Here is a 22,097-nt window from a genome sequence, read left to right as displayed (position 1 = left end):
ATAGTAGGTCGGTATGTATTGAAACTTGAAAAATGTTAGGCTAATGTTTTTCAAGTTCTCGAATTTTTGTTTCCAAAATGCGCTAGAACAGATCACGAGTTGTTTCTTTCAAGAATTGAGTTGAGTCTAAATCTTTTTTACTGAAACTGCAAGCGAGATGTGGGTATAGAACCAACTCGTACCCAAGTTAACGAGGAGTTGACATTAAAAGAGAAGTATCACTCAAATTTGCTGTCATTTCAAAACCACAAAAATGTTTGTCTGTCAGCAGAAACAACGGAATAATTGTCAAGTTTGTTATAAATTATCACCACAGTGCAATAAAACTGTTGATTAGTGCCTCTGGCCAGAGACATAGTAGGTCGGTATGGATTGAAACTTGCAAAATGTTGGGCTACTGTTTTTCAAGTTCTCGAATTTTTGTTTCCAAAATGCGCTAGAACAGATCACGAGTTGTTTCTTTCAAGAATTGAGTTGATTTCTTTCCTCTCGTCATTCTAGAATTATTTGGCAGCTGATTGAAGGTCTTATTTCATCATTTTTAACAAAAGATATAAAAAACCCCATGACACTTCCCCTTTAAACAGGATACTACTTATTGAGCTTGAACCTAACAATTGAGCCATCTAGGTTACATTACCGCAATAGTTGCAGCAATGGGTAAGGTATTACAATTTTTTTGGATCACCGCACCAAGCAATTCCCAGGATTACCATTATCAATTAAAATACCTGCAACCCAGTGTGTGAGGAAACATTTTATTTCTTACCTTGGCCTGAAGAGCCACAACAACTAACCTTTATACCAACAACTCAATGTCAAATAACCGACGCTTTACAATTCTTGCAATTTCGTATTTAATTCCGCACACATTATTGCTCGCAGAACCATAACCACACGGAGCCTGGGCACTAGTATCGGTCCCAGACTGTGCGGGCTAAAAGAGACGGCACGCCCTGGGAAACAGTTTCTCCTCCGGCTGTCAAGCCACGACAGAGAAATTCTTTTTAAGTTTTGTATTTTGTTCGTAGGCGTTCAAGTTCTTCGCTTGTCACGAAGCTCTGTTCTGATCTTGCAGTTTCCAGTTTGGAGAACAGTTGTTGAAGTGCTGTTGAACATGAAGAAAATTTATAATCAATGCTGTAAATTCAACTCAGTGCGAAGTCATTTTAGTACCGTCTTACTCTTTGTAAGATTGTTTCTTGGGTACCAACCTCCAAACTCCGGTATCGCACCATCGACTGATTCTTAGCATGTTACCGGGAGTTCAGCTTGCGAGAGCACACTCCTTTGTCGGCTCTTGCAAAGGCGTCTGTTTTATATGTAGGCTACTGGTAGGTAGCACTTGCACGGGTAAAACGAGGTACCGTGGCGAAAAACGTATTAGTGAAAGTATGTAACAGTACCATTCGTGCTAAGGCTGAACAAAAACCGCATAGCAAAGTGCTAATAATTTTAAAATCGAGTGATTACAACTCAGAAACGAGCTCAGTGACCCTGTTTTTTGTAACCAAATTACGAGCAGCATTTTAAGACGCATCTTCTTGCAAAGTTAAAAAAATTGTAGAGAGCCGTTCACAGCCAATTTTGTTTCCGAAAATTGCCTGGATAAACCTCCCTTACGTTATCATAACTTGGAAACGGTAACTACATTTAACGATAAAGATGCCCTTACCATTCTTTTCCGTCACCGACATGAAAAGCAACACCATATCGAAACGTTCCACGTGACTCAGTTGTTCTAAGATGTCACAGGCCAGGTTTTCCTCCCCTAAAAAGGATTACAAAAAACGCGGACTGTTATAACTCTTCCACGGCTTCTGACTTCAACATTATCATCAATGATTTCCTGTGGTACTGTTTAACATGTTGTGGGTTCTACGTAATTAAACGCTATTGACCATTACTTTCCCGTGCTGTACAAGGTTGGTTCTAACTTTCAAGCCAGTGTTCAATGGCTAACTCGAAAACCTTGCAGTTCCACTAGCCTCCAAGCTCCAATTAACAATAACTCTCTTTCCTATTTTTTCTAATCAACCAGTAATGCACACAATACCTCTCGAGTAATTAATCAGAGTGTGAGTCGATGAAGATTAATTTCTTACTTACTTACATTCACACGAAGGTTATCAATTGAAGTAATCCTGTGGTACCGTTGTTTCTAACTTTTGAGTCTGTGGATGAAATCCATCCTAATATTTCAACAATTCAAATGAAGGCTGTTAAAGGGAGGGGTTCACGGTTCTGCGCATGTCCATGAATCAAAATACTTTTTCGCCTTTGCTCGCTATGACCCAAGCCTGTTTAATTTAATTCGTTGTTTATGAACCATTCGGAAGGGAATAGGTAACTCGGGTGGTAATTTTTTTTCATATGATTGTGTTATTTCGCATGCAAATAACTGTAAAAACATCAACCGTGGAATAAATCCTACGAGTTAACGCTAAATTCAATATCGACAATATGAGTACAATCCACTAGCATTTTCTGTGAATTTTGGTCATCAGTCATTTTGCTTGGACTAATTATAGAATGTGATTACTGAAGTACATGTGAGTGGGATTTTTAAGGCCATAAAGTTGATAAGAAAGAGAAAAAGGCATTAAGATTCATGCACATGCGCTGAAATGTGAACCCCTCCCTTTAAATAGTCATTTAATGTTTAGTATCCTGAGCATGGTAGTTCTAACTTTTGAGTCTGCGCAAGTGCTTTCACATGGTATTTATCAGCACATGATGCTCTCCATTTCTTAACGCTATTTAGTTACCTTGTGGCACAATTTCCTGGCTAAGTGCTGCAATGACACTGTTCAACATTGGCGCGTCAAGCTTGTTGCTGAGAACTACAAAACAAATTATTATAGAAAAAACACTTGGCAGTTAGTTAAATACGGAGCATAGCAAACGCCATTATTATCGAGATATTAAAACGCGTGACCGAGTGCAGTAGACTCACGCGTGTCAGCTCTCAGGGTAGTAAGACACTAAGATCATCAGAGCTAATTTACAGCACAGCACCATCAAGGTGAAAGGATAAATGCGTTTGAGATAGCTAAAGGTAAAAAGTATCAAGAGATATTCCTTCCTTCTATCTTCTTTTCTATCTCCCGTCCCCTTTCACCTTCTCCCCTCCATTTCTTTCCTTCCTTTACCCCGTCTCCTCCTCTCCGCTCTTCTTAGCCTGACTATCAGGCCTTCCTCAGAGGAGGAGGGAGGGGTTGGTGGGATACTCAAGCTACTCTTACCTTGTACACAGCCCCCAACCCCCCCCCCCCCCGTCAATTTCTCCTCACCTCCCCCCTGTATGTCTCTCTCCTTCCCTCTCGAATATAATGCAAACAACCAGATAAACTAAACAACAACAACAACAAAATCGGTTTTTCTTACCTTTGGCAAGCCGATTTGTCTCTAGCTGTCTCAGTAAGTGGGCATAATCTTTTGTATTGCCCTTCTTCACGGAGTTCCAAGCTTGGAAGAAGTCATAAGCCGTTTTCTGTTGATTGAAAGACAATCAAGACTATTCCAGACTGGTACAAATCTTGCTTACAGACTTTGGAGGATAGTAAAGTGAGGAAGGGTGGCAGTCAGATAACGTGCAGGCACAGAAGGAAACGGTAAGGTAAGACTGTTTTACTACGGGTTTCATTCAGGTATTCAGAACAAAATGGAACAATATAACAACGGTTATAATAGACTGCATCTAACTACCTGACAAATATACGACTGTGTATGTGTTTACAAGGACGCTGTACGTAAAAGAAAGAAAACAGGAACAGAACTGAACTACATAGTTAGTAATAATCACAGATTAGGAAGTGAGTTCGTTCTATTCCAGGCTCTTTGCCAAGTTGTTGATGATGTCATCCGCCCCCCGCAAAATCTGTCTTGCCAGATACTCGTCCCAAGATCCATTCATTCACGGCAATCAAAGTTGTGAAATACAATCACGACTCCAATGAATCTGCATTAGGAGTGCGTTCTTTTTTAGTCGAACGTAACAAACTCTCTCTGGAAATCATGATCCCTCGACTTTGCTTTGAATACATCGAGGAAGAGTAACCTTGGGTCATCCAACGGTTCATTTCTGTGGATATCTGTTCGGGCTGATAACCTTAATCACCTCAGAAATTCCCATTTAGTCGTAAAGAAAATCTACAGTTGTCTTCGGCAAGAAAATTTCGTATCATCGACAAAAAAAAACTAATTCCTATTTTCTCGTTGGGTGTCCTAAGAGACTGTATTTATATTTCCAGAAATAAACTAGTCCACAGCACAGTACCGCTATAACTAAATATGGGGGTGAAGCCACAATTTATACAAAAATGTTCATCAACTTTCGCTCCGCGCTTATCACTTACAATGTCAAGAGACAGTCACAAAAGGTACGATTTAGCCGTGTTCTGCGCTGAAACAAACCTTAACAAGTTTAACTGGTTTTACTCCTGTGTTGCTTTCAGTCGGGTTTATGGGGACTTTACTAGGAGGCTTGTTTGAGGTGGACTGTTCCTCGTGTGCGAAGGCCAGCTGTTCATCCTCCTATAAAGAAAAAAAATTAAGACAGAGTCACTTCACAACGTTTTCCGTGACGTCAAGAGACAGCTATAACAAAGCTTTCAAAGAAGAAACGAACTCCGAAGTCGTCTGTTTCTTTCGCTTAGGCTTTGCGAACTGAAAAATCCTTATAAAAAGCACTGTCCAATTAGAAGTAATTATTTACACGCATTTTTACGCCCTTGGTAGCCGCTGTAGTGTTTTCCCGCGCTATACAGCTGTTGCAATGTTTTCCCGCGCTTGGCAGTCGTTGCAATGGATGTTTTCCCGCGCTTGGCAGTCGTTGCAATGTTTTCCGCGCTATGCAGCTATTACAATGTTTTCCCGCGCTTCGCAGCTGTTGCAATGTTTTGCCGCGTTTGGCAGCTGTTGCAATGTTTTCCCGCGCTTCGCAGCTGTTGCAATGTTTTGCCGCGCTTGGCAGCTGTTGCAATGTTTTCCCGCGCTTCGCAGCTGTTGCAATGTTTGCCGCGCTATGCAGCTGTTGCAATGTTTTCCCGCGCTTCGCAGCTGTTGCAATGTTTTCCCGCGCTTCGCAGTTTTTGCAATGTTTTGCCGCGCTTGGCAGCTGTTGCAATGTTTTCCCGCGCTTCGCAGCTGTTGCAATGTTTTGCCGCGTTTGGCAGCTGTTGCAATGTTTCCCCTCGCTTGGCAACTATTGCATTTTCTTCCCACGCCTGGCAACCGTTGTAATGTCTTCCCGCGCTTAACAGCCGTTGCAATGATTTTCCGTACTTCACACCTGTTTTAACGTTTTTCCGTGTTTGGCAAGGGCTGCACGTTACTCTGCGCTCTATACAACTGACATCTTTCTCCACCCTTGACAATGCCTTAACGCTTCCTACGCCTGGCAGAGATTATTTATTTTCCAGTGCTAGGTACCAGTTGAACGTTTGAATCCTACGCGTGGTACTTGCTGCATATTTTATTCGCACATTGCACCGTTTGCATTGTTTCCTGCGCTTGGCACCAGTTGCCCCGGTTGCATATCTTACCTCCGATTCTCAATAGCTCATCGCGTTTTTTTAAATGTGGCTGGAAAATGTGGTAACTTAGCTACTTTAGTGTTGCTGTTATTGTTTTTTAATCAAAGTCGCGAGGAAACTGTTTTCAAGTTGTCATAAGCACTTGACCAACCTCGTCATCATTTTCAACATCCTTGATCGTTATTCTCCGCCATTTTGGTGCCTCGTCCTCTACCTGGTCTGCCTCTGGTTTCGGCTGTTGCTCAGTAGCTTTCTTTTCGCTTTTCTTCTTCTTTTTCTTTGTCTTTGTGTTTTTCTCAGCTGATTCCCTTCGCTCCTACAAGAAAATAGACATTGAAAATGTTTCAGAAACCAAGAAAGCACCACAATGACAAGCAAAGGAAGAGAGCATTGTAGTCTGTCAATACGTAAAAGAAATGAACTATTATCAGTTGTTACCACAGGTCACCCAAGTTCCTACAATGAGTATTGTTATTGCAAAGAAATTGTGACAAAACATAAGGGCTTGTGTTAGAATCCACCGGATAAATCTATCGCCTAGAAAAGAGAATTCCCTTTTCCTCCAATGCACGTTACTTGCTTCTAGTGTGATTACATTTAGGACGTGAAAAGGAGTTTGAGTTTAATTACTCCACTTTTAAATGGTTCTTATTGACGATACAGATCAAGTTCAACGAATGGAGTCTTGAGCTTTTCAACCGACCCTTGATGCCACAACCCCCTCCCTTCCCTGGAGAGGAAACTAGTCCGTCGCAGGGGTACCCCAGCAGTGTTTAGGTTAGTTCGCCTATATTCATTTATACACCTGTGTGGTAGAGGCCAAGGTTGAAACCACCGACTTTCAAATGGACGTTTGATTCGGTAACCACCATGGGCAGCTTAAGCGCGCAGTGTTACGTGCGTGACATGTCACCGATGTTGTGTTATGTAGCGTTATTTTGCGGTGACGCGTCACAGGCGTGACACTAAGCACAAAGAAGAAGAAGAAGAAGAAGAAGAAGAAGAAGAAGAAGAAGAAGAAGAAGAAGAAGAAGAAGAAGAAGAAGAAGAAGAAGAAGAAGAAGAAGAAGAAGAAGAAGAATTATTCAAGTATCATACTAAACAAAATTTAAACTTAATTACATCACTAGCTGTAATAAGTAGGGTAACTAAAATTGTGTCTTTTATTCCACTTACTTTTCGACACAAGTCCAGCACGATCTCCAATTCTTTTTTAGCAGCAGCATTCTTGGGTTCAATTTTCTGTAGTTCAAACAAGTCTCGTGCAGCCGAGTCATACTGGCTCAGTGCCTGGAATTGAAACAGACCAACATGACTTTAATCGTATAGGCTCTTCATTTACACTAGCAAGTTTTTCTTGACAAGTCGACTTGTCAAGGAAAACTTGCGTGTGTTTACAGTCGACAATTTGTCCTTGATAAGTAGGCTTGTCAAGGAAAACTTGCGTGTGTGTACAGTCGACAATTTTTCCTTGACAAGTGGGCTTGTCAAGGAAAACTTGCTGTCTAAATGTCTTAAATGTGCGCGGCTACGAAAACACGCAAGTATTTCATACAACGTTTGCGGAGTAACTGTCAAAATTTTCAACTTTCAGTACACGTTTCTACTTCAAACAACAACACCAACAACAAGAAAAAAAACACAACGGAGGTTGACAAACAAACAAACCTTTTTGGCCAGGGCTCTTCTAAAGAGTGCTTTCACGTTGTTTGGTTGAAGTCGAAGAGCTTCAGTGGTGTCTTCTATGGCGAGCTTGTCCTGAAAGAAACGCGATTAAACACTCAGTTCACCAATAGACACGTAAAAGCCATATTTTTGGGCGAAATGTGTCCTTGTGCTAACAACATTGTGTATGCTAGGTTTGAAGTTTTAAAAATTTTCTGTGCCTTTTAGGGTTTTTCGTACGCTAAGAGTTATGGGAAAACGTACCAGTCGCCATCTTTTTCGGTTCGGTGGATTTATAATTAGTGATCATTTTCCTTATTCTCATAACTTGTATGTTAGATCATGTTAGTGACACTGTAAGGAGAATTTAAATGCTGGTTGTTATAAGGGAAGTGGTGAAAACTACTCTACTCGAACAGGACCCACCAAGCCACAAAATAGATGGTGGTCTCTGCCTTCACCCCCCTTCCTCAACTTCAAAAGATGGTGTCTTTATTGCAAAGCCACCCCTCTATCCAGCAGTAAAAAATGAAAATGAGATTCAAACCTCACTTTTCTTGTTTATTTAGCACCGATGTCCCTTGCCAGCTGAATATTTCTGTGTCAACTCAAATTTTGAAACCACTAATTTTTTTGTCGGTCATGTTCATAAGATAGGTGGTGTCTTTCATAACCCCTCCTCCCCCAGACAAGGTGAGTCCTCTTCGAACAAACTGTTATGACCAGTTCTCTAACCTTGAGATGTTTTTAATACGGCCACACGAGAAAGACGTGGATTGTTTTGTTGATCTGAAGCACACTGATAATTTGGGATTTTGGGGTAAAGGAAGCAGAGAGAATATGCAAGTACCTGATTGAGACGAAGATAACACAGTGCTCTGTTAGTATAAACAGCAACATTGTCAGGATCAATACCAATGCACTCAGTGTAACAAGCAACGGCTTCTTCATAGCGGTTCTGACAAAGGCAAACAAACAAAACTTCAATTTAAAACCAAAAAGATTGTAAGAATGTACCTTAGACACAAGGAGTTTTTTCACGGGAGCCTATAATGGCTAGTCAGTAATTTGTTAACTCACAGAACTTAACATTTGTGGTTTCAAGCCTAACATGTCGGCACCTGCATTGTCTATTTTATTTGACTCCAAATATGATGCATTGTCAGCACTGAGACACCTCAGTAAGTACCGCAAAAAGTGTCATTTTCATAAATAACAATGAATAAATCACTTTATTCAGTTGTCAATGATTTTGCACAAAGCACTAATTGGGGACACACTCCTGAATTTATCATCGGAATTTACAAATGTTGGTTTTTGAGGGGAGGGGGAAACCGGACAACCCGGAGAAAAACCTCTCAGAGCAAGGACAAGAAACGGAAAACAGCAAGCGGCGAACATAGGCTAATCGTGGTCACTTGGTCGTTGTTTCTGTGTGCTGTTTGTCGTAGACCTAACCCTTAATCTCCACACTATCTGCAATTAGCACCTCGTGCTAAGTACACGAACCGTTGAAAAAAGGAAAGCCCAAACATCTCTAATTAAGTCTGGTCCATCATTACTCTCTCATCCCTCTAAAACAGACTTGCACTGGACTAACAAACCACCAAAACTGAAGAACCATCAAAACTCGACTCAAACGACGTGCTTACATCTAAACATAGATCTTTAAATAGACAAAGAGTGCGCACGCGTGAACCAGGGCCATTTTGGCGGGAAAACGAGATAGCCGCCGCCTCGCCGTCATTTTGCTACGAGTTCTGTGAGAACGGCGTAGTGGCGAAAACAAGTCCTCGAAACGTAGATAATCTTACCTTTTTGGAATCACAAAAGAGCTAAGCTATCATCATTCAAAACAATTGCGTCAAGTTCGTCGCTCACAAAGAGTAAAATGAAGCTTCTTGGGATGTATCTCTTAGTATTTCGCTAAAAACATGAAAACGTTTTCGTAGGACTTCGAACTCGTATCTAATCTAAAGGTTCGTAATAAGTTTTCTTCAGTTTAAGGGGGAGTTACACCTGAACGCCATTTTTCCGCCACTTGACATGGCTTTAATGAAAATATCTCTTTCACGTTTCAAGCAATCCAAAAACCCTATCATCATATCGTGAATCTGTGTTGTGGGGTATTTTGTGAATTTTTGGGTGATTTTTGGGTATATTTGGGAGGAGTAGTTTTTCTAGAAAGATAAGTAAAATTAAGAGAAATAAGAAATATTGAAGATTTAGCGAAGTTTTAAAATTGGAATTTGTAGTTAATAATTAATAGATGGATACCAAGTTAGTCCACTAGCAACCTGGGGTGCTGTTGCGTGGGTATCAACTGTCTGTTAGTGTTCCAAAAATTATTTTCTTTCCTCTATCCCTTCTTAAAACCTCTTCAAATTTCATTCAAATTTAGGTGTGTTGCCCCCTTAATCACGGGCGCTATTTAGCGTAATCTCTCTAATACTCTGACGAAGGGCTAACTTGAATCTCTACGGTGGCCAATTTACCTTTCATTATCAACTCTGTTGATAAACCAAACATTCGTCTCTCTAAAACTAACCTGTTTGACAAATGAATTCCCCTCTTCTTTACACTGAGCAAACCTCACAGCTGGATCAACAGTACTCTCTCCAGAAGCAGCTTGTGGCTCAACCGTAGAACCATTTGTCACAGGGGATGGGTGGGCAGGGGATGAAGTGCTTTCACTTACATCCACTGGAGGGGAGGGTTGTGTTGCAGTTGCAGAGCTAATGGTACTGCTTTTGGGGGTGGACTGAGGTGTGGCAGCTGCCTGTGCCTGGGCACGGTGGCTTGGCGAACCATTTACAGCAGCTTGTGATGCCAAAGACTCCGTTGTTACTGACGATGAAGCTGGGGATACTTTTTCTTTCCAGTTGGATCCATAGAGTTTCTCGAGATGTTTGGAAACCCTAACAAAGACACCCAGTTCAAATATATTTTTTTAAAGAAAGGATTGCACAGAGGGGTGGGGAAAAAGGGGCGAGTTGATGGCGGGAGTTAAGGAGGACAAGAGAAAAGATGGAAGTTAAGACCACTAGTTAGGAAAGTAGAATTGACATCGCCCAGAATGGTCTTTGTTGTAGTCCAATTTTGTGTACATCTTCAATGTCCTTCTTGGCTCCTTGTTAGAAAGAATAGTCTCTAGCTAGACTTTTTACTTTAGAACAAGCTTCTTAAGGTGGCTCGCCTGGATTTTTCCAGGGGATACCAGTTTTGGAAAAGTAAAACTGTAACTAAATTATGCCTTAGAAACAGAAACCAATAAAGAAATTGAAAAATTGTCAAATACTTGTGAAATGTTCGTGGCTAGTCTGACGCGGCGTTTTGTCTCGGCCAAGAAACTCTTCAGAGACCTTTAGAATTTATAGGCAAACTCGTTGAGCATCACGCCAAAAGTCCTGTTGAATTTGCGAACGGGACTCTGGGCGTGATGCTCAACGAGTTTGCCTATAAATTCTAAAGGTCTCTGAAGAGTTTCTTGGCCGAGACAAAACGCCGCGTCAGACTAGCCACGAACATTTCACAAGTATTAAACAGAAACCAGTCACAGAAAAAAAACCTAATGACATGAACCTCATTGACGAGAAAAAATTCATATAACAGGGTCACATAAAAATGATTGATGACCAATCATGCTATGTTGGACAGACATTAACTCTTACTGTTCTATGTGTTACAATTAAGGACGGTGCCTACTAATACCGAAACATTTTTGTGCGGTTTACGACTATGCGGGAAAAGCAGATCTTAGCAAGGCCTATTGGAATCGAAAAAGAAAATTGGGGGTAACCACGCATTTTTCAGAGATAATTAAGCAGTAATATCTCTAAAAAACGCCAAAATATAAAGCAATGTATGGGATTTTTTCCTAAATTGAAGCTTAATTATCTCTGAAAAATGCATGGTTACCCCCAATTTTCTTTTGAGATACCAAAAGCATTTGATAAGTTTTGCTTTTTCCGTATAGTTTTAAACCGCGCAAAAATATTCCTGTATTAGTAAGCATTATCAATAGGAAACCCGAGTATCTCGCGATGCGCAGAACGTATGCGCAGTAACAATAGTAGGCACCGTCCTTAAGTCATGTTTATACGCAACAGACAGTAGTGCCATCACCTCAAGTTCCCTTGTAATGCTGCCGGATGATGAGACTGTATACTCAATGTCATCTGATAATCAGACCAGGCTTTAGCATACCTAACATAAAAAAAAAAAGCAACTTAAAAATCACAAACTGTGCACAGGGCCTTCGGAGTGGGGTTTGAAGTGGGTGGGAGGGGGGGGGGGGGGGGAAATTAGCCCTCCCCCAAAGAATTTTAATTTTTTAAAAGGAATTTAGAGATTTTCGAGGGTCTGTGCTCACGAAAGGGACCCCAAGATATTCTGAAGTTCTCATGTTCACAATGTATTAAATGATTTGAAGTGCAATTGTTTTAATTTGTTCTAAAGGTGGATTGAATTTGTGGTGCAGTGGAACTACCTAAGGTTTATGCTAAAACTACTATAAAACAGTCAGCAAACAATCACGTTCAAAACAGCTACAGTTATGGAATTGACAATCCTTTCTGCAATGAAGACACAGTCTGCCTTAGTAAATTTTGTAGGCTATGTTTGACTTGGTTTTGCAAATTTAAACCTAGTTTTCTCTAGGACATTAGCATAAGCAGAAGCAGAATAAGAATGAGTTATGCTTAACATGCTTATATCACAGTTTTCACTAATGAGAATGGGAATGACATAAGCACAAGCACAAACACAAGGCAGTCAACCTTTTTGTTCACCATCTTGCTTACATGTAACATTGAGGGGAGCTGGTATCAAGAATTCTGTCAAGAAATGGTTTTCTGCACATGCGTCTGTCCTTATGTTTATGTAGCTGGTGTTCTCACTTGCTCATTTCTATACTTTTGCTTAATATGCTGATGTCCCAGTAAAAACCAGCCTTTAAGGCATCGATTAATTGCAGGAATCCTGCACGTGCTGGGAATCCTGCAAATGCTACATTCTAAGTTAATACTGAGGGGCCGAAAATAAATTTTAAAATAATACAAAACAAACTGCTCACTTTTCCGAAGTTTCATATGCCTGTGCCCTTTTAAGAAGCGACCTAAAATCACCAGGCAAAAGCTGAAGGGCTGATGTGCAATCTGACACACAACCAGCACAGTCTCCAATCTTCATCAGACATGAACCTCGATTACACAACAGTGAGCAAAGAGCTGATTGGTAGACAAATTTATCTGCGGAGAAAAAAGTCAAAATAGGTTATGAATCTCTATACCATAATGGTATATAGTACTTTTGTGACTGGACTGGAGGGCAACAGTGATGGTAAACTGAATAAAGATTCAAAAATGGTACAGAACTTCAACTGACAGTCATAGTCCGTGCTAGTATTTGGACATAAAATTCAAGGAGTTTTCAAGGAGAATTCAAGCACTAAAAACTGAGTTTTCAAGGAGTATTCAAAGTAAGTTTACTTTGTCTTGCACTATGTTTCGAAATGTTTTCATTGGTCAATGGCAACTTTAAAAAAGCTGCCCCTGACATAATCTGTCCCCGGTTTTGAAATCTGTGTTCAATTCCTGAATTACTTTGATACAATCATACATTATTTTCCATCCGAACAAAAATTCAAGTAGTTTTCTTATTTTCAAGCACTTTCAGCAAAAATTCTTCTTTTCAAGGGCTTTTCAAGCACCCTTGAAATCTAAAATTAAATTCCAGGGCTTTTCAAGGACTTCAAGGAGTAGCACGAACCCTGACAGTGGAGAGGCTGGACTGGAGGACAAAAAAGATCATTATGGTAAACTGAAATAAAGATTCACAAATGGCCTCAAATGACATTGGGGAGTCTGGATTGGACAACAACAAAGATGGTAAACTGAATGAAGATATACAAAATGATGGTAAAGCCCGCCGCACACGTGACGAAAGAGCTGAGCAAAATGCCTCGCGAGGCAGATAGCTCAGCCGTTTCCTCTCGTGTGCGGTGAAGTTTTGGTGAGAATTTCGCCTCGCGAGGCGAAATCTCAAATCTCAAACATGAAACACGGCTGAGCTATCTGCCTCGTCAGGCATTTTGCTCAGCTCTTTCCTCACGTGTGCGGCGGGCTTAACAAAAGGACGTCACCTGACAGTGGAGAGCGGAGAATCTGGACTGGAGTCCTGACTACAGAGATGGTGAACTGAATAAAGATTCACTATGACTTCAACTGACAGTGGAGAGGCTGGACTGCAGCACAACATGTACAGTCTCCAATCTCTACTAAAGTACTATGCCATTAATCTTATTATTTTGAACATTTGTTATTTAATTCCAATATAAAATAATTGCAATTACCTTTTTGAAGGATATCAATGGCTTGGGTAAATTGTTCCGCTGCCTCTGCATACCTTCCAAGTTTAAATAGCTGTGTCCCTTCATCCTGAGCTTTTTTTACAAGTCCTGGTAACTCAGGAAGTTTTTCCACTTGTGGCTTCTCGACAGGCTGAATGTTTTGACTTTCTTTAGTTCTATTATTAGATTCCATTTGCTGCACCGCATCAGGCAGTTTATTTGTTTCACCAGTGCTACTTTCACTGTTCAAATCTTCGGTGTTTTCAGTCTCATTTTCACAATCAATTTCTACAATCTTTAACCTTTTGCCTTTTGCTGCATTTGTTGATGCTTTTTCTGTGACAACAGAATTGTGCTCAGGTATGGAAGTTCTTTCATTGTGTGTTGAGTTGTGGTTCATGTTTTTCGAGTCTTCTGATACTGCAGGCTTGGTGGACTCTTTGCCTTCACTGAAATACAGACATCACTTGTTATGTACACAACAATCAACATGTATTTTGTGGCTAAATGTAATTTAGGCCTGGTTCAACTGTCATGTACCTGTAATCATCATGCCAAACTCAATTCATCCTAATAGACCATTTCCGAGTTGCTGTGAACCTCATAATGAAAGTGCGGCTATGTGCAAAGCTTTTCATGTGTAAATTAGTTTTGTAAAGCATATACAAATGAAAACGGATTTTCATAATAAAAGCTTTGCACAGTTTAGCCTCACTTTCATAATGAGGATGATGACATTACTCCTGAGCCAACATTTATTCATTTCTTAAAACAATGTTTTTTTGTCAAATTATGCTAAAAACAGCACAGCAGTGTTCCAGGGAAATTTGATAGCAAAAGTGAGGATTGAAAAAGTAGAGTTAAGGCAACTTAGATAATTTATTGACAACAAGATCTAATTTATTAATAGCAATACCTTTCATTTTTCTTCATTTCACCAAGCAATTGCTATCAATTGGAGACAAGTGAAAAGGCAGTATTACACTCTGAAACAAAGCCTTACAGTAGATTGACAGTATACAACAAGTTGAAACAATTATACCTTACAACCACCAGAAACAACTGCAACTCAAGTTTCTGCAATAGTTGCAGGAATAACAGTATTTCTATTTTCTGCGCAACTTGTCTAGCAATGATTTGGGCAGTTGCAATTGTCACACTGTGTAAGGTTATGGATTGTGCAAAAATACCAATGCCAGATAAATTATGAAAGTGGTTGCAAGTTGCACCTTTGAACTTACACTGTCTTAAAAGTGATACTTTTTCTGCCCAGTAATAACACTGAACTAGTGAAATTTTAAAAAGGACCCCTAAAAGATACCAGAATTCTGTTATGTGGGCGTGGTCCAAACAGCTTTTTACCCCTAAGAGGTACCAAATCAGCTGACTGACAGTTACTTCACCTCACATTTTCTAAAAACCCCTAAAAGGTACAAAGATTACCCTTATCACTTTTATATGGGAGTCCATCCCCTCCCCCCCTGGTGGGGGGGGGGGGAATTACCACCACCATTTCAATAGACCACTCATTCCCTGGTCTTCAAAACTCAAAACCTGTTGGTTCCCTACTATGATAGAGAGGCAAATAAAATAATGCACCTTGGCCCTCTTGTTGTTTGGCTCAATATTAAGTAAACTGTAAAGGTCTGCTGTTGCCTCCTCTTTAAGTCCTTGGCCTTGAAAAGCTATGGACCTTCTCAGATAAGCTACAAGGTAATAAGTTCAATAATCACCACATAAGTACATGTTACTGTATAATTTGTCACAGCAGTCATGTTGGTGTATCAAAACAAAGAAACTGCGGCCATGTTGGTGGACTAAACGAATCCTTTGGAAATTAAAATTTATTTTTACACAACCATTTTCTTTTGTTTCAGTAACTTATATGGCAGCTGGTCAAATGAGTGAAAACACTCTATTCAGTTTGTCACAATTGGATTATATAGAAAAAATCTGAAGGAGTCCCATATGGGAACATCATTACCCACCCCAATCACTTCAGAACTGTATTTCCTCAATGAACTCAATGAAAGACCAGGGGCTAGACAAATATATTATTCACAAAACCTTCCTTAGTTAGAATGTGTCTTACGTAATGTTTCTTAACAATAGGCTATTGTTACAATGATAGTTGGATATTGTTAGTCCAACAACATGCTTTTGTCAAGAAACAATTCTTTGGATACATTTTACTTAGGAAGACTTTGCGAATCTGGCACCACTTGTCCTCACCTCAGCTCAATGTTGTAATAACCATGCAGCATTTATGACAACTTGGCATTTACTGAAAATGTTTTACACTGTATAAAATGTACCTTTGACATTGTTAGGTTCTGCACTAAGAACTTTGTTACAATCCTCTACTGCTTCTTGGAATTTTTCAAGCTTTATTTCTAAAAGATAAAATCAATGCAAATAATTATTAATACTGTCCATAGTGATACACTGAGAAAGTCTAAAGTCTCTTTACAAATGTGCAGTAACTTCCAGAAAATATACATACTGCCCCCATGGAAGGTAAACTTTTGATTTGGCCCTAACAGTGATCAGCATCAAATTTCTCCTTGTAATATCAATCATGCTTATTCAACCCCTGAAGTCATGAGAATTAATGATATATGTATGATCACCCAAGGTGAATTTTCTTGATATTCCACAGTAATTTTATAAGAAAAGTATGGGGACAAGATAGGAGAATTTGTTCCTTGATATTGGGGGTTAAAGGGTTAAAACGTGTAGAATGCAGTGATTCATACTGATGGACATACAACACTTTAAGCTTTGTGTATGGTGATCATAATGAATGTACCAGCAAATACCTGTTATAGCCCTGTTATTGTACACTGCTACTGCGTTAGGATTCAGCTCAATACTTCGACAGTAGTACGTCAAAGCTTCAGGGTAGTTCCCACTCTGAAAGGCTTCGTTGCCTTTCTCCTTTTCTCTGTTGGCCAGGATTTGTCTTTCAGTCTCACTTTTGCCTGTCACAAACAAACCACAACAAAAAGTCACCCTGTTAGTGGTGTTTATTGATGGCAAATAGATGAGAGGGTACATGTAGCTTAGTTTCTAAAGAGACTGTCAGTCGTGTTGTGTTGGTGGGGAAGTGGAAACAAAATTAAAGTTTGGTTTATCAACAGAGTTTAAAATAACTAAAGGTAATTTGGCCACTGTAAAGAAATTTGAGTGCTGATGTTTCAAGCATTGGCCCTTTGTCAAAGCAAATTGCAAATTGCAGTTCATTTGTAGGGAAGAGGAGAGGGGGTGGGGGTAATTGGGGATCAAGAGGAAAAATGAAGAGGCTAAGGGAGAGGGGGGAGGAGAGTGCATGTAAGGCCACAAAATGACAACTCAGGACTACAATGTAGCTGAAGGAATCAACTGGCACCATGTTACAAAGGGTGAAACATTCATTTGGTAATAAAGAGAACATGCTCTACAAGAAGACAAAGTAAGAAGTGGCCATGTATAGAAAGTACATGTAAGTGTCAACAGAAATAGAGGAAATGTGGCATATGCATTTAATTTTCTGTTAGGTTCTAGGGCCAACTATATAATAATTAATGCATTTAATTTTCTGTCTGTTCAGGTTCTAGGGCCAACCACAGTAGTTCACACAACAGTAAGTTAATAGGAATAATGGAACTCCTTTACCTTTTAAATCCAAATCTGCAGGAAGAGCATTCTTGTTCATCGCTTTAGCTTTTTCTTGTTTCTTTTTCTTTTCCTGTTCTTCTTGCTTTTCTAACGATTCAATTTCCTTCTCTGGATCAAACCTTAAACCAAGGAAAGTGAAAATAAACCTTGAAAGTTAGGCCTGGTTCATTGATTTGTCCACCTCTTTGAGACAAATGGATGTGGATGATGATGTCGGCAAATTGGAGGTGCAGTACAGCTTTAGTGTGTAGTACTTGTAGCTGGCATGTCAGACTTTAGATTGCAAAACACTCGTTTCTTTTGCATTGGTCTGTCATAGGAATGTGAGCAGTCTTCAAACAAAATGTCTGGAGTGAGTGTATTATAAATGGAGAGTGGGAAAGCACTGTGCAAGACCTTTGAGTTAAGGGTTGTTGTGTCCTGATCATAAGGCCATAAATGATGTCTGATGTGATTCTTTCAGGCAAAGGAGCCAAAAAGTATGTACACTATTCCCTATGCAAATTATGCCACCCAGTCACGATAGTTGGAATGTCTTCCATATGTATCAACAGCATGACACAGTTCTCCTCCCGAGTCAAAAATTACCGATAGAGTTGACTATTTTACCTGTCCCACTCATGGTAACCACGCGGCAAAACAGGCTTTTTCTGCTTTACATCCGTGCTGTTTTCTTGCTGTTGATACAAGATTTTATAACAATTATTACGAAAAGGAATTTCTTTGGTAAAACAAATTAGAGCTGTCAACAGAATGATCTATTTTAAGGTACATGTAACATATATTACACTTGCAGGTTATCGCATTGGAAATGTATATTTAGAAACTATCTAGTAAATTAATGTAATGTCATTTTGTTATATATTTTAAATAATAGTACAATAGTAATTATTAACTGTTCAATAATACTTTGACAGCATACAATGAATACCAGGCACAAAGCCCACCTAAAGTATTGTCTTAAAACAATAGCGTATTGTTTCTCCGCTAATAGATTAGAAAATACATGTTTTTTTAAGAAACAATGGCTATGATACATTTTAATCAACTTAGGAGGTCTTCATAAATTAATCTGGCCCCACTTTTCCTAATTTTTGACTGAAACTAAATCATTGATTCAGGATGATCGATACTGTTTTTGCCATTGGTCCTCTTGAGTCTGGAGTTTTCAAATATCAATTTTTTGTGCTTTCCAAAATCTGGCCCTGTGTGTTAATTTGGAAATGACTCCTTAGGGAGGTGAGGGGAGAGCAGAGGGGCTCATTACAAGATCTCATTTTAATTAACATCTCAACATCTAACCTTAGAAGGGGCCTCTGCATTGTTAGTAGCTGATCTGATTGGCGGAAGATCATCATTCTCCACTGCACTAGTCACCCCTGCCTCCTTAAGGGATTTGTCTGCCTGGCTGACGTTTGTCATCCATTCCTTAATGTTTCAGAACATTTAACAATAATTACTATTACTAAAGCAGCTACTTCACTGGAATGTCTCAAGTGTAGAGAAGGTTATGAAATGTGAACAACCAGATTATAGCCCAACATTTGGCACTAAAAACATAGCTTGGAGAATGCAAAACTGGATGAGATGGGAGGGGTGAGTGAGTAAAATAGAAGCAAGCAACATGTAACAGAGTGAATTGACCTTCTGATAAATGTAGTCACCAGTCCCAGTCCCAGGTTGTTATTACCCCTGGCTTGCTGCCTAATTCACGACAGTGCACAGTTACCGTATTTTCTCGATTAAACGACCCCAGCGTTTATGTAAAATTCGGCAGTTTTGACCCGGGGTCAGTTTTGAATCGGGGTCTGGCGTTTATTAATGAAATACGATTTTCAGCCATTTTTCCAGGTTGATTTATTATTACCGATCCTCAGAAACCTAGGGGCAGTTTGTCAGTGCTGGACGATTTTTTTCACTGTGCAGCAACTATCCCAGTTATGTTACGCCGTACTTGGTATGTCGTAACAGTGCCATTCAAGATGTTACTATTTACTTGTAACAGGTCCTGGTGACCTCGGCCCCTTATAAACGCCGGGACCCCAATCAAACGCCAGGGCCCCGATTAAACACACCCGGCGTTTATCTAAAAATCGGCAGTTTTGACCCGGCATTTATACAAAGCCGGCGTTTAATCGGGGTCCGGCGTTTAATCGAGAAAATACGGTATTAGTAAAACTACAGCAGCTGTATAGTACCTTGTTCAGTCTATAAATGCCTTTTTTGTCACTTCAATCAAGTTGTAGTATTCATTTGATAAATCATTGTCCAATCACAATTCAAACAGGAGCACTCTTGATTACCATCAATGGATCAAATGTCGATATCAATCAAAGCAATCTTATCACTAATAATTTATTTATTTATTTATTTAAAAATACATGTACAGTAATTAAAAAATAACAACAAACAATACTTAGCAATTACATTTGACCATGTTCTAGCTAAGAAATGATCAAACCATTAACTACTGTTTAACTTAGTCATTTCAACAAACCTCTAGATCATTCGTAATTTCCTGTTCTTCAGATGGTGTCAAATCATGGTATGTTTGGATGGGGATTTCTTTACGGAGACTTTTACTGTTTTCAAAGAAAAAATAATTTTAAATTACTTTCAACATGAAGATTTAAATCGAAGCACTCATGCCTGACTGACGGCTGCAAATGCCATAGTGTGGCATAAGGCCAGCACATATAAGGGTCAAAACTACTACACTCAAACAGGACCCACCCAATCACAAAAAATAGAGATGGTGGTCTCTGCCTGCACCCCTCTTTCTCAACCTGAAAAGGTGGTGTCTTTATTGCAAAGCCATTCCTCTATCCAGCAGTAAATAACAATGAGATTCAAACTTCACTTTTCTTTTTTATCAAGCAATACTTACTCTTGCTAGCTGTGTCAACTCAAATTTTTAAGCCAGTAAAACATTATAGGTAAATATGTCCATGAGATTGGTGGTGTCTTCGGTAACCCCCTTACCCCAACAAGGGGGGTCCACTTTGAACAAACTTGTTATGTCCAGTTGAACCCTTATATAATCAAACCACTTACAGCCACTATGTAATCTCATCTCTATGAGAGACAGACCAGGAAATTCAGAAAGAAGCAGCCACAGTATCATACATGTATGCACAACCACCTGGAGAGAGCCAGAGGCATGGCCCCTCTAGCTACATTGCTCAAGATGATATTTTGCTGCATTGAACTACACTACAGTCCACTCTTGATAACTTGAACCTCACACTAACTTGAACCAATTTTCCTTTCCTTTCAGCTCATTTTCTATATAATTTTACCCTCGATAACCCAAACTCCTGATTCTACTTGAACCAATTTTCCTTTCCTTTCAGGTCATTTTCTATATAATTTTACCCTCGATAACCCGATCTCCCGATAACTAGAACCTTTTTCAATTTCTGTCGAAGGTTCAAGTTTTCGGGAGTCAACTGTATACACTGCAATATCTGTTAGTTATTCAACTCTAGGGCTAATCTGCATGTTAAATTACGCTCCCTCAGATACCATAACTGTGTCTTTTTACTACTTTCGGAATGGCATTTATTTTGATTTCAACTTACCTTTTAGGATTAACAGTTTGTAACCTTTTTTCTGTAAACTCAATTAAATCTGGATATGTCCCTTCCTCTCCAGACCTAATAACCAAATTCATACATTTACTGTACACTTCTTATAATAAAATTAATAATGACCCTGCAAATACAGTACTGTAGTTGTCCGGCAGCATGAAAAAGCTTCCAGAAAATAGTTTCTGAAGCCTCCTCCCTCCCTCAAAAAAATTCTCTAGGATTTAAACTAAGAGAAATTTGACAATGAAGGGAGGAATGTTATAATAATTTTGAAAAATTTGGAAAGTGCATATCAAGAGACAAGCCCAAGTTACACCCCTGAGATGTTCAAAGGAACTCCTGATCTTGTGCGGCAGCCTCGCTAATCGGGAAAGTCTTGTTAACTCTCAAGACAGGGCAAAAGGACAGAAAGCTCTTGTTGAGTCTCACAAAAAATAACTTGGGCAGGCTCAAGTAGATTTGATGAGACAGCATGACTCGAGAGTCAAACTTGAGAGTCCCTGACAGCATATGAGAGTTTCAAGCCAAACAAGAGCAGAGCAAGAGTCTGACTCACTAGCAACTCTCGTCCATGTTTTGCCTTATGTGTGACTCACCTTAGCACCCGGAGGATTTTTTCAAGTTCTTTTCCATTTTTACATTCCCCTATGTACCGATAATCGAGATGTTCGATTGGGACTCCTGATTTTGTGGGACAGCCCTCCAGCAGACCTGTACCAATGTCTTCACCCATTATGCAAACTGCAAATGTGTAATTATTAAAGCTTATTATTTTAACAGGAACATCGGCAACATCATCATCATCATCACAAAACATAACTATCAACAGTATAACAACGAGAAGTTTCGAAGAATAAGATTCAAATTAATTCAAAACCTTCAAACTTTGGCGCCAAGAACTGCACGTTCACAAGCTTGGGTTAACACTAATTATCCACGGGATTTGACCACGCGTGAGGCATTTCAATCTATAGAACCTATTATGGCATGGTCTTGGGTTGATCCAAACAGATAGTTTGCAAACTCGTTTTTATATGCAGAACTCGAAGCGAATTCAAAACAACTGCTTGAACTTTAAACATCCCTTACCTGTCTGTTATCTTTTCATTGTTCTTATTTTGTGGTTCAAAGCCAAGTAACGTTTGGTTTACAAAGCGAAAGATCCAACAGTTCTTCTCCAAAACTTGTCACTCGAGTTAACGTACGAGTCCGCGAGTTCGTAGCTCAGCAGCTACCTGTATTTTCTTTTGTTGTTTTTGATTGGACAGATTTGCACGCTCCAAAATCTAAACCAATAAG

At 39.6% G+C, this 22,097-nt stretch overlaps 1 protein-coding gene across 1 annotated transcript; it reads right to left on the bottom strand.

Annotated features, from left to right (window-relative positions):
* Positions 1 to 738: 738 nt before the first annotated feature.
* LOC146485463 (sperm-associated antigen 1-like) lies at positions 739 to 22,000 on the bottom strand. The gene is made up of 24 exons (XM_085103425.1): positions 21,888 to 22,000; positions 21,395 to 21,539; positions 20,790 to 20,864; positions 19,706 to 19,790; positions 18,511 to 18,636; positions 17,818 to 17,885; positions 17,206 to 17,327; positions 16,371 to 16,532; positions 15,867 to 15,944; positions 15,151 to 15,257; positions 14,468 to 14,499; positions 13,555 to 14,000; positions 12,277 to 12,451; positions 11,328 to 11,408; positions 9,751 to 10,120; positions 8,053 to 8,160; positions 7,206 to 7,295; positions 6,714 to 6,827; positions 5,689 to 5,853; positions 4,417 to 4,536; positions 3,388 to 3,493; positions 2,769 to 2,843; positions 1,676 to 1,771; positions 739 to 1,108 (listed from the first exon to the last, which is right to left on the bottom strand). Exons 2-24 carry the CDS (start codon positions 21,529 to 21,531, stop codon positions 1,008 to 1,010), a joined length of 3,039 nt encoding a protein of 1,012 aa, XP_084959551.1. The 5' UTR covers positions 21,532 to 21,539; positions 21,888 to 22,000; the 3' UTR covers positions 739 to 1,007.
* Between the last annotated feature and the right edge of the window lie 97 nt (positions 22,001 to 22,097).

The sequence above is a fragment of the Pavona decussata genome, unplaced genomic scaffold, assembly GCF_977016875.1.
Source record: "Pavona decussata unplaced genomic scaffold, jaPavDecu1.1 SCAFFOLD_26, whole genome shotgun sequence".
In the NCBI taxonomy this organism is placed as follows: Eukaryota; Metazoa; Cnidaria; class Anthozoa; order Scleractinia; family Agariciidae; genus Pavona; species Pavona decussata.
This window is presented reverse-complemented; position numbering and strand designations above follow the sequence as displayed.

Excerpts from the sequence above, each read along its gene's own strand:
- LOC146485463 (XM_085103425.1), bottom strand. The coding sequence starts at position 21,531 with ATGGGTGAAGACATTGGTACAGGTCTGCTGGAGGGCTGTCCCACAAAA. Across the intron at positions 17,886-18,510 it reads ATGCAGAGGCCCCTTCTAAG|CAAGAAAACAGCACGGATGT; the intron begins GTTAGATGTTGA and ends TTGTATCAACAG. Across the intron at positions 10,121-11,327 it reads GCATTACAAGGGAACTTGAG|GGTTTCCAAACATCTCGAGA; the intron begins GTGATGGCACTA and ends TGTCTTTGTTAG.